Source organism: Ostrea edulis, chromosome 1 (genome assembly GCF_947568905.1).
Source record: "Ostrea edulis chromosome 1, xbOstEdul1.1, whole genome shotgun sequence".
Taxonomy (NCBI): Eukaryota; Metazoa; Mollusca; class Bivalvia; order Ostreida; family Ostreidae; genus Ostrea; species Ostrea edulis.
This window is the reverse complement of record NC_079164.1, coordinates 13,321,966-13,334,497: the sequence shown is the minus strand read 5'-3', so window position 1 is coordinate 13,334,497 and position 12,532 is coordinate 13,321,966. Positions and strand designations below refer to the sequence as shown.

Sequence of the window (12,532 nt, the reverse complement as noted above, 5' to 3'; positions counted from 1 at the left end):
GATTGTTAAGCCGTTCTTGACACACTGATTTTGACTGCGGATAACTCCGTTTACCTGATCAGGATATGGGGCTCACGGCGGGTGTGACCGGTCAACAGGGGATGTTTACTCCTCCTGGGCACCTGATCCCACCTCTGGTGTGTCCAGGGGTCCGTGTTTGCCCAACTATCTATTTTGTATTGCTTGTGGGAGTTATGAGATTGTTCACTGTTCGTTATCTTCACCTTGCATTCAATGGCATAGCGCCTGTTGCCAAATCATATCTATGCATTCATTATATACATAATTTTCTACATATATTTGAATACAATGCAATCTCAGTGCTTTATATACATATTACTTTCAAATCCATATGATCTATATAGTACATGTATCCATATATACAGTCAGTGAAATTCACGTGAAGATAACGTTTATTCTCAGTTCAAGGTCACGGAGCTAGGTCAAAATATACTCCGTGTACTGTTCCAGATTTGATTTTGTCCGATATGGGACTTAATCTCATCTCACAGTTGGGTTCATACCTTATCTTACAGACCAAGTAAGCGCACACATATGTAAAAATGAAAAGGTTCTTAGACATATATATTGGGATTCTGTGTTTGACGTTACAGTGTTATGCGGAAACGGAATTGTTGAAAAATTCGGACTTTGAGAGCACGTCATTTAGCGGGAATTGGCACGCGGCGGACTGCAGACTGACCCCCTACACGGCGGACAAATACCACGGAAGCAGATGTGTAAAGGTCTCCAATAGGTGCGATTAATTCCTAACTGATTAGTAAAATAATATTTCGTTAATTTTCACCGGTCGTGGAAGAACGCTCGCTTCGTTTCCGAGAGATCGTGAGTTCGAGCTCCACTCGTGCCATGACCTAAGACGTCAAAAAACGCTCGGCAGTTAAAAGTGAGAATCGTGGATCTTTCGGGATACCTCCTAAAATGGAGGTCACGTTTCGCGGCAGGAGTTGGCACGATAAAGAACCCTCAGAATTTTTCACTCATATGGAGATGTCACCATTCCCGGTGAAGGGCTGCAAAATTTATGCCTATGCTCGGCGCTTAAGGCCTTTGAGCGGCGCTTAAGGCCTTTGAGCAGGGAGGGATCTTTATTGTGCCACACCTATTGTCTCATCCGAGGGACCAACCCATTGAGTCGCCTCTTACGACAAGCAAGGGGTACTGAGGACTTAAACAATCAATCAATCGTTAATTTTCAAGAGTTTCCTGGATTTGCTAATCAATACGACTTCATTTGTATACGACTTTGAAGAGATTTACTCAATATCTTCTGGCTTACATAGCAGTTGTATATCTTTGATAAACTGATTTCGTGGTCGACCCGCATAATTATAAAATCGCAGCAAGCCACGTGGCTCGAAATTTCTAGATTACAGCTTGGCCTCACGCTTAGGGAATGGGTAGTTTGTTACAATTTAGTATTGTGTGTGGTATTCCGCATGCTTACCTGCATTTGATCTCTTCTACATTCTTCTAACTCCGGGGTCCCGTGTTAGAATAGGTTCTCAGTACTCCTTGCTTGTAAGAGGCGACTAAATGGGGGCGGTCCTTCGGGTGAGACCGTAAAAACGAGACCCCGTTTCACAGCAGGTGTGGCACGATAAAGATCCCTTTCCTGCTCCAAGGCCGTAAGTTCAGAGCATAAACCTAAATTTTGCAGCCCTTCAGCGGCAATTGTGACGTCTCCATATGAGTGAAGTATTCTCGAGCGAGACGTTAAACAATATATGATTGCTTGATTAATGTTTTCTGCCACACTCAACAATTTTTCAGTTATCTGGTGGCGCCCAGTTTTTATTGGTGAAAGAGAAAACCCAGATACAATGTACCTGGGAAGAGACCATCGACTTTCCGAAAGTAAACTCACTTACCGGCGGCGAGCGGGATTCAAACCCGCGCTGACCAGAGGTGAGAGGCCGTGTGATTTTGAGCGCGATGCTCTAACCACTCGGCCCCTTTAAGCAATAAAATCAATCAATATAGCTCCGGGAAGGTGACACTTAGTTGTTTACTCCAGCAAATAAAGAAATTATGATAAAGAATTAATATTAAGGAGATAGATAGAGATAAATGGGGCTGTACTGTCACTACTGACCTCACAATTTCTTCGATTTCTGACAAGGCATCATGACTGGTCCGCAGCTCGTCAGGATGTGAGTCTAACTGGAGGACAATGGTACTCCGCCAAGTCCTACATCAAGTTTCTCAACATGCCAGCAGGGGTCCCGTACGTCTTTATAGATGTGATAGCAGCTATACATGTAGATGGTTTGTTTATTTCTAATGTTACACTTCAAAACATGCTTAATCATTTGTACGATGTGAAATGTCGAATCAATACAAAATAAATGATGAATGATTTAGATGAGAGTTTTGAAAATAAATTGTTGTTACTGTTCTTTGAAGATATGTGGGAACAAGATAAATTTTATAATGGTGGATAGTTTCCCCTAAACAATTTATGCCCAGTTTAATGTTCGTACTGTCTGCCCCTCGTGGACAGTTTGTTATCTTTACTTTACCTCTATGTATAGGTCATACAAAATATCAAACCCTTGGTCAAATTCCCATGCAGCAGGAGAAGTATGGTTGGACGGAAGTGGGCGGAGATTTTTTCGCGCCCAACGGTAAGTCAGGAATTGTACTTCAGTTCAACATTCAATTCTACTTTTGAAAGCCTCTTTTTCATTTATTGTCTTTCTTATGTACATTGTATTTTTCGGGAAGGCGACTAATTGGGGCGGTCCTTCGGATGAGACCGCAAAAACTGAGGTCCCGTGTCGCAGCAGGTGTGGCACGATAAAGATCCCTCCCTGCTCAACGGCCATCAGCGCCGAGCATAGGCCTAAATTTCGCAGCCCTTCACCGGCAGTGGTGACGTCTCCATATGAGTGAAGTATTCTCGAGAGGGACGTTAAACAATATTCATTCAATCAGGGAGAGGGAATACTCTCTATTGACCTTTACAATTAGTCAAAAATTATGGGTGACCCGGAAAAATAAATTAAAGGTGAAGATAACTAACAGTGATCAATCTCGTAACTCCTATAAGCAAGACATAATAGAGAATTGGGCAAACACGGGTTCCTGGATATACCAGAGGTGGGATCAGGTGCCTAGGAGGAGGAAGCATTCCCTGTCAACCAGTCACACCCGCCGTGAGTCCTGTGGCTTGATTAGGTAAACGTTGTCCGTAGTCAAAATCAGCCTGCCAAAAATTGCATTGAACAAGAGATGTTTGTAAAACACATATGATGCCCCCCCCCCCCCCCCCCCCCCCCCATTGGTGGAAAATTGAAAAGGGTTATTACACACACCTTTTAATTGATAGTAGTATCAATTCAAAATATTGAGCAGACAATATCTTCCTATGTCAAGAGTGAATTGACCATGTGACCTAAAAATCAATAGGGATCATCTACTCCTTATGCTGTACCAGTGTACCAAGTTTGGTGTCAATCAAGCAAACAATTCTTAAAATATAGAAGACAATGTATTACTATGTCCAGTTCAACTATTGACTTTTGACCTCAAAATCAATATGGGTCATCTTCTCCTGAAGATTTACCAGTGTATTAAGTTTGATGTATGTCAAGAAAAAAGGTTATCAAGATATTGAGTGGACAGTATATTACTATGTCCAGTTTGACCTTTGACCATGTGACCTCAAAATCAATAGGGGTCATCCTCTCCTGAAGACGTACCAGTGTACCGAGTTTGATGTCTGTCAAGAAAAGGGTTCTCAAGATATTGAGCAGACAGTATGTTCCCAGTCTAGTTTGACCTTTGACCATGTGACCTTAAAATCAATAGGAGTCATCTTCTCCTGAAGATATACCAGTGTACTAAGTTTGATGTCTGTCAAGCAAAGGGTTCTCAAGATATTGAGCGGACATTATATTCCTATTTCCAGAGTAGATTGACCCTTGACCTTTTGACCTGAAAAACAATAGGGGTCCTCTTCTACTCATAACCAACCCACATATGAAATATCATTATCATCAAGTGAATGGTTCTCACGATATTGAGCGGACAACATGTGGTCTACCGACCGACAAGTGCAAACCAATATGTCCCTCTTCTTTGAAAGGGGGGGGGGGGGGGCATAATTACATTGCAATAATATAATTTATTGCAAATTTACATAAGGTTGCTTTCATTCTGCATTATTTACCATTCTGCTGTCTCTATTTATTGTTAAATCTGTCATAAATATGAGGTAAAATTTGCAGTTCGAATTTACTAATAAAGATCTCTTAGATAGGGTACTCAAGCTCGCCGATGTAAAAACAATAAACCATATGGTATAAAATTCTACTCTGTATTCTAATATATTCATAAATATAATTCTACATTATTACCAAATTTGATCCCGAAATTTCGTATACTTCCCAAGATATGTAGAAATGAATTTGGAAAAATGCCTATTATTTTAAGGTGAACCTTTAGTTTGGCCCTGGCACTATACGACTACACAGAGTGTTTGAGCGTTGCAAATAGCTATTACATAGAATGTACAGCATTAGATATAATTTTTCACCCCAATACATAAACTGACGTAATAGCTCCAAGTGACTAAAAACTTAAGACCGTCTGACTTTCACTTAACACAGTCATTTTAGCAACTCAGAAATTATATCTAATACTCGAGAATATTTCACTTATATGGAGACGTCACCACTGCCGGTGAAGGGCTGCAAAATTTAGACCTATGCTCGGCGCTTATGGCGATTGAGCAGGGAGGGTTCTTTATCGTGCCACACCTGCTGCGACACGGGACCTTGGTTTTAATTATAGTGTCAATCTTATAATGATACAATGTAAATCTTAAAATGATCCAGTGTCAATCTTACGATGGTACAGTGTTAATCTTATGATACAATGTCAATCTTATAATGATACAATGGCAATCTTATAATGATATAATGGCAATCTTATAATGATATAGTGTCAATCTTATAATGATACAATGTCAATCTTATAATGATACAATGGCAATCTTATAATGATATAGTGTCAATCTTATAATGATATAATGTCAATCTTATAATTATACAATGGCAACCTTATAATGATATAATGTCAATCTTATAATGATGTAGTGTCAAATACTGGTATTGATATCAGAGCATTCAGGTCAGCATTCTTGATACTGATACAGGCACTACAGGGGCGACCTTCTATATCCAAGTCCACAACTCGGCTGTGAATTACCTACAGGACTTCTCAAGCCTACAAAGGATTCCTTCAAATCCTAACTGGAAATCAGAGGCGATCACCAGGATCAATGCCACCAGGAAGGCCCCCATCACAGTGGGGTCAGTCGTTGTGTTTACTCAACGTAGAAGCCTTTTTTTAAACCACGGTCTGGATGAATTTTACTCGCCACTTTTCTTGATTATTCATATCCTAGGCAAAACGTTTGGGGAATTATGGATAATCCCTCTGCATACAATCTTTACAGTATTAACTGCTTTTGAATAGTGATTATTATCAAAGAGTCCCGTGGGGATCCTGGTTAGAATAGGTCCTTAGTACCCCTTGCTTGTCGTAAGAGGCGACTAAATGGGGCGGTCCTTAGGATGAGACCGCATAAAGCGAGATCCCCGTGTCACAGCAGGTGTGGCACTATGTACAACCAACCAACCAATAATATACACACGTAAGTCTTTAAAACAGGTAGTGACAGTTCCATCGCCAAACGCTAGGCATCAGGTGTGAATGTCACGGGTCCTCGGAGGTGACCTTAAAAACGGATGACCCGTGTCACAGTAGATGTGGCACGCTGCTCAATGGCCGTAAGCGACGAGCATAGGCCTAAATTTGAAGCCCTTCACCGGTCTTGGTGACGTCTCCATATGAGTGAAAAATTCTCGAGTGTGACGTTAAGCAAGATACAATCAATCAATAATATACTGTACAACCAACCAACCAATGTCAAAGAAGAGAACATACATGCCTTTTAAAGTCTTTGAAGGTCAACTTCATATGCGCATAGGGGCCTCCGTGGCCGAGTGGTTAGAGCATCACACGGCCTCTTACCTTTGTCGGCGCAGGTTGAATCCCGCTCGCGCCGGTAAGTGAGAAAGTTTCCCAGTTTACATTCGGAAGGTCGATGGTCTCTTCCCAGGTACATTTATCTGGGTTCTCTCTTCCACCAATAAAAACTGGGCGCCACCATATATCTGAAAAATTCTTAAGTGTGGCGGATTGCATCAATCAATCATATGCCATAGTTATTGTTTTTGGTGGGTTTTTTTAATGTTGCCCCCTTGTTATATGAAGAGGATGACCAGCGTTCTCGGCTTCATGGTTTTGTCTTTTATGACTGTATTCATACCTATGTGTAAACCTGTTGTATCAATATAAAAGGACAACTGACTCAAAATCGAAACGACGGCAAACTATCTTTGAAGAATGAAGAACATGATGCGATCTAGACCTGGTAGGGGGAGGGTAGTATATAGACCGATTCCAGGGTAGTCTTGACGATGAACGAATACATCCACGTATAATGTAGTTAAAGATTTTGATTTTCGCTCAACAAAAACTGAAAGATTAATATTTTCTAAAAGACAAGGTTAGAAAGCATGGACGAGAATGATTGTCGAAGCTGTATAAACGACTACTCGAGATAATTTGTCAAAAGTGAATATCATATGAATTCGAATTTCTTCTGACACTTTAATTTTGAGGGTGAACCACTCTGAACTGATCCCTTTAGGACAAATCTGCCGGTAGATTTTCCTATAGTATCAATACGACTTGTAGAAATAAACATGTGATCTTAACACTCAAGATACGGTTTTCAGTACCTTCATGTAACTAACTCATTCAGTGTACAATTTCCTAAATTTAAAAAGTGGCGTCCTTATTCCGTACCACTTTAACAAATAACAGCATCGAGGTTTAAGTGAACATAGATCAAAATCTGACTCTGTAAATTAAACCCATTTTATCTAATTCTGGTTTAGCTGAGGAGACAGAAAATATATTAACAACCTTTCCTACCTGATGAACACTTTGTCCCATAATAGATGATTTACGTCCCCTATAGCTTATTAATTAAGGATGCATTCGTTAGATTTCTTGTGATTTGTTAAATATTGTTAACAGAAAACAGACACCTATGATAAGGGAGTCAAGCCATTTCTAAAATTTCATTTTAAATTATTTTATTAACATTTCTGACTTGATCATAACAGGTTGGCGAACGGAGCGTCTGCAACTGGGATCAGCATCGAGGTAAAACTTGATGTATTCCATGTAAACAATGCATTCAATATTCACAATGATGCTAAATGCTTACAAACTTAAATTTTGACCATGAATATTTTTATCCTTAGTTACAACAACAGAAGCATAGTTTCGGATTTGGCGCTGGGGTTGTGGCAGATATGATGACAAATCCTAATCAACAGGCTTATCAAAATTTTGTGTACAAAAACTTCGAATGGGCAGTAATTGTCAACGCCCTGAAGTGGCGCCTCATGGAGTGGTCGAAGGTATCATGGTTTTGTAAATTGAATGGTAGGACGGCTGAAGCGAAATGTTGAAATTTATTTAACGATATGTGCTTCTCTTTTAAGGGCCATATTAACTTTGCCAGACCAGTCAATGCTATAAAAGCCCTACAAGCGCATGGGTAACTCTCTCTCTCTCTCTCTCTCTCTCTCTCTCAATATCGAACAATGATAATTTGCTGTGAAAGTTGTACCTGTTCGTTGTCTTCAGATATAGATATACAATGTCTTGTATTAATCTCTGATGATAAATACACATATGAAATACCCCTCTCCCCTTAAAGGAAAGGTGAAGATATATTGATATTATACCTTAAGTTGATAATAATCTTTAAATTATATCTCTATGCAGAATAAAGATCCGGGGTCACAACATGTTCTGGGGAGTTAATGGACATGTACCGGCGTGGATGGAGGGGAAATCTGCAACTGAATATGTCAGTGAAATGAAGCTTCATGTTCACGAGGTCGTCAGCCACACTAGGGGAACGTGAGGAATTGCCTCTTTTCTCTAGAGAGAGTTCTACAACTCGTCATTTATATCCCTTTTCTATTGTTCACTATCTTGATTGACAATTTGCCAGATTTCAGTAAACTGGTTGTTCAGCAACAATATATTTGATTCAGACTTGAACATTGGGACGTGAACAACGAGAACATGCATGGTGATTACTTTGAACGCCACACCGGGGATCCGGATATCACCGCCAAAATGTTTCAGTGGATCCACAGCGAGGAACCGAACGTTAAACTTTTTATCAATGAATACAACATCATCACCAACTCACAGTCCACTACGGTAAGTCATTTTAAATGTTTAATGGATGTTGTTGGCGTCAGCATTACCCACACCCTAGTGTTTACTAATTCTAAACTTAATATTTACCCATTTTTGTTTCAGAATAAACCTCTGCTGTTTTTGATTGATTGATTGTATATTGTTTAACGAGAATATTTCACTCATATGGAGACTTCACCATTGCTGATGATATATATAAATTGTATCAGTTTTATAAAATTCCGGTGATTCTAATTTATGGCATCTTAAACATACACCTTTTCTTATCGTTTTGATGAAAAGGTGCATATCTTTATAATATTTCTTTTCAGCAAACATTTGCGAATTTGTAGTTTTTTCTTCTCATATGCACTCACCATTTTCTCTCTCACATTGGTATGTCACCAGCTGTCGATGAAGTGCCACAAAGTCTGATCAAAATGTGTTCCTTATATCTAAATAATATCTTTGGTATTTTGAAGTCTTGCAGTGTGTTTATGAATTGTCAGAAGAGTTGTTGTAACCTCTCAACGTTGTCTGCGTTGCCGTTAGATAGCAAGCTAAAGTTTTTCAGACGTGCATTTCCTAAAGAAACCCTATCACTCCTAAATGGCTCAACCTTGCATGCACGATGTACACAATCACTCGTGATGCGGTGACAGTATCTGGCCTACATTTGTCAATTGAGTGATCAGGTTAAAGTTTTTGCAAGCCCATTCCTCAGTAACAAAGTACATGCCATGTTACAGCTAATAAATATCGGTTCTTGCTTCTCACATGGTGTGTGTGTGTGGGGGGGGGGGGGGGGGGGGGGCTATTTTTGATTTTGTATTTTATTTAGGAATTTACTCGTTATCTTCACTTTTCATTCTTTTTTTATATCTGATAACTCTAAATTTACATGGCTGGTAATAAAATATTAAATTTGCATTGATAGGCTACTCGTAACCAAGCAATACAACTCCGAAACATGGGAATACCTGTCTATGGCGTAGGAATACAAGGTCATTTCCACAGCAGCAATATTGACATTGACGTGGTTAAGGTAATTTATTAATCATATCATTTCACTCACTAAGGTGTGCATGAATAAGAAAATATGATGATTTTACTGTTATCATAAGCCTTTTTAACAGTACAGATTGGATAAAGTCGCCGAATCCGGACTGAAGATTTGGATAACAGAACTTACTGTTTCTGAGAGTGACGCGAACAAGAAAGCTGCGGCTTTGGAAAATCTGCTGACTCTGTTCTACAGTCATCCTGCAGTAGAGGGCGTTATACTCTGGACATTCTGGGACGGTGCGATACGTCATTCACAAGATAAACTGTTTGAAGGACCCAATTTTACGGTAAATGAAAATTGAATAAAAATCTTAAAGCTGTATGACCCGATGTTCATGTATTATTTTTGTACATAATTACTTTAAAGCAGATTAATTACTTTATAAAGTTATTAACTTTCCCTTAATTACATGCTTGAAAACATCTGCATGTAAAAGAAAACAGTGCGAATATTATTTAGAAAGTAAATATAGTGGCTACATATATAAATCATCCCATAATAGACGTCTATAAATAGACCCATGCGCGTCAGGGGAATCCCAACATGATGTATTAACTCTTACGCAACTGTCTAGTTTTAAGGCTGAAAGAGCGTAAAACAACGAATTACTAAGAGGTATTTGATATTTTTATTTCTATTAAACTTATGGTACGATACTGTTATAACTAAATACACAGCTTTACACAGATATGACCACCGATGATTTGAAAGTTTGAACTGGTCACGTGACTGTCACTTGAAATGGCAGAGTGACGCGGATATTTGTAAACATCGATTTAAAATCAAATTATTCGGGTTAAAACAGGTGAAATAATTTATGATATGTCGTACAGTCTCATAACTACATACGTGCGATGATTTAATAGCGTTTTTACGAGATGGAAAAAAATATTGTAATTCGGACCATACAGCTTTAAGCAATGTAAAAGTTCATTGACTTGCACACAATGTCACCATGACTAATCTTCTTCATTATGATTTTATAATTACTGGATAAATAATAATTTTAGTTTCATTTTTATTGAGCAAAGGACCACGAAATCTGTTTATCAAAGATGTGCAATTCCTTTGTAAGAGAGAAGATTTAGAGTAAATCAATTATATATTTTCATATGTAACAATACCAGAAAACGTATCTACTGGAATTGATACATGTATTTCTTGCTCCATTTAGCCAAACGCTGCCGGACAGAAATACATCGACTTGGTACACAAAGCCTGGAATACAAGTTTCACCCACGCAATCAGTGCGCACAATAAGATTCACACATCCGGGTTCCTTGGTGATTACGTACTGAATGTGAAACGTGATGGTAACGTGATTCACCAGGAGCAGTTCTCTCTAGACTCGGCGGGGAAACATTTAACAGTTCATCTAACAGGTTAGCAATTCTCTCGAGACTCGGCGGGGAAACATTTAACAGTTCATCTAACAGGTTAGCAATTCTCTCGAGACTCGGCGGGGAAACATTTAACAGTTGATCTAACAGGTTAGCAATTCTCTCTAGACTGGGCAGGGAAACATTTAACAGTTCATCTAACAGGTAAGCAATTCTCTCTAGACTCGGCGGGGAAACATTTAGCAGTTCATCTAACAGGTTAGCAATTCTCTCTACACTCGACGGGGAAACATTTAACAGTTCATCGAACAGGTTAGCAATTCTCTCTAGACTCGGCGGGGAAACATTTAACCGTTCATCTAACAGGTAAACAATTCTCTCTAGACTCGGCTTGGAAACATTTAACCGTTCATCTAACAGGTTAACAATTCTCTCTAGACTCGGCGGGGAAACATTTAACAGTTCATCTAACAGGTTAGACTCGGCGGGGAAACATTTAACCTTTCATCTAACATGTTAGCAGTTCTCTCTAGACTCGGAGGGGAAACATTTAACAGTTCATATAACAGGTTATCAATTCTCACTAGACTCGGCGGGGAAACATTTAACAGTTCATCTAACAGGTTAGACTTGGCGGGGAAACATTTGATAATTCATCTAACAGGTTAGCAGTTCTCTCTAGACTCGGCGGGGAAACATTTAACACTTTCATCTAATAGGTTAGCAGTTCACTCTAGACTCGACGGGGAAACATTTAACACTTCATCTAACAGGTTAGCAGTTCTCTCTAGACTCGGCGGGGAAACATTTAACAGTTCATCTAACAGGTTAGCAATTCTCTCTAGACTCGGCGGGGAAACATTTAACAGTTCATCTAACAGGTTAGCAATTCTCTCTAGACTCGGCGGGGAAACATTTAACAGTTCATCTAACAGGTTAGCAGTTCTCTCTAGACTCGGAGGGGAAACATTTAACAGTTCATATAACAGGTTATCAATGTCAGAACTGTTTTACATGAAATTCAGGTTTGTGTGCGCTTTCCGTAATAGAAAGTATATAGATAGATAGATGTAAATACATGCATATACAACGTAGATAGGTAAATATATAAATATAGATAGATACATAAATGACAAAAAATATATGAATCACTAAATACTGGTACTGAACAGCATGAAGAATAAGAACTGAGAACGTGACGATTTGAAAATTAATCATTATACATCTTTCTTTTTAGGTGACCAGCACGTCTCCCATGTTGCGTTTGGGCGATAACATTTCAACCATTTGTCACAGTGTTATACCCACAAATAAAAAGGATTCGGTGAACTTGTCATCATCTGTGTTTTAATTTACAGATAAATATAATTTCCACAGTAACGTAATCCGAATAGCCAGATCGCGTCTGGTTGACAGGCGCGGATCATCAGATCAAACGACCGGCGAAGCGCCGAATATTTCAAATATTTTAAAGGGTTTATTGAATTCATGATGGAAGCACAACGCAAGCGTAGTCCAACGTCGGTCATGTTTATTTTGGACAGTAGTCGTGCGCCCGGATGTAGCAATACAATTAGGCCAAAGAAAGCACATTTTTAAAGTTTGGAAAGTTTTGTTTTCATTTAATTTTTGAAATATCACATTCCTTCTAGGTATTTACACTGGGATGCAGTAACAGGAAATAAAACATTTCAATATGAAAGATCAAAGTGCTATGAATCAATTTAACAACGGAATATTTTGATAAGAAGTAAAACATCTTAAATAGTACATAATTCAATAGTTCCTGGGTTTACCCTATTTA

General features: G+C 39.0%; 1 protein-coding gene across 1 annotated transcript; it reads left to right on the top strand.

The window, feature by feature from the left end:
- The first annotated feature begins 527 nt into the window (after nt 1-527).
- LOC125664012 (anti-sigma-I factor RsgI6-like) lies at nt 528-12,057 on the top strand. The gene is made up of 13 exons (XM_056152727.1): nt 528-757; nt 2,144-2,289; nt 2,556-2,648; nt 5,183-5,339; nt 7,227-7,266; nt 7,368-7,526; nt 7,611-7,666; nt 7,897-8,034; nt 8,172-8,343; nt 9,260-9,367; nt 9,459-9,674; nt 10,563-10,770; nt 11,966-12,057. Exons 1-13 carry the CDS (start codon nt 564-566, stop codon nt 12,001-12,003), a joined length of 1,725 nt encoding a protein of 574 aa, XP_056008702.1. The 5' UTR covers nt 528-563; the 3' UTR covers nt 12,004-12,057.
- The last annotated feature ends 475 nt before the right edge of the window (nt 12,058-12,532 follow it).

What these genes read in the sequence shown, in the direction of transcription:
- LOC125664012 (XM_056152727.1), top strand. Translation starts at nt 564, where the DNA reads ATGAAAAGGTTCTTAGACATATATATTGGGATTCTGTGTTTGACGTTA. An exon ending in TGTGTAAAGGTCTCCAATAG is followed by an intron (nt 758 to 2,143) that starts GTGCGATTAATT and finishes ATTTCTGACAAG; the next exon opens with GCATCATGACTGGTCCGCAG. An exon ending in AAAGCCCTACAAGCGCATGG is followed by an intron (nt 7,667 to 7,896) that starts GTAACTCTCTCT and finishes ATCTCTATGCAG; the next exon opens with AATAAAGATCCGGGGTCACA.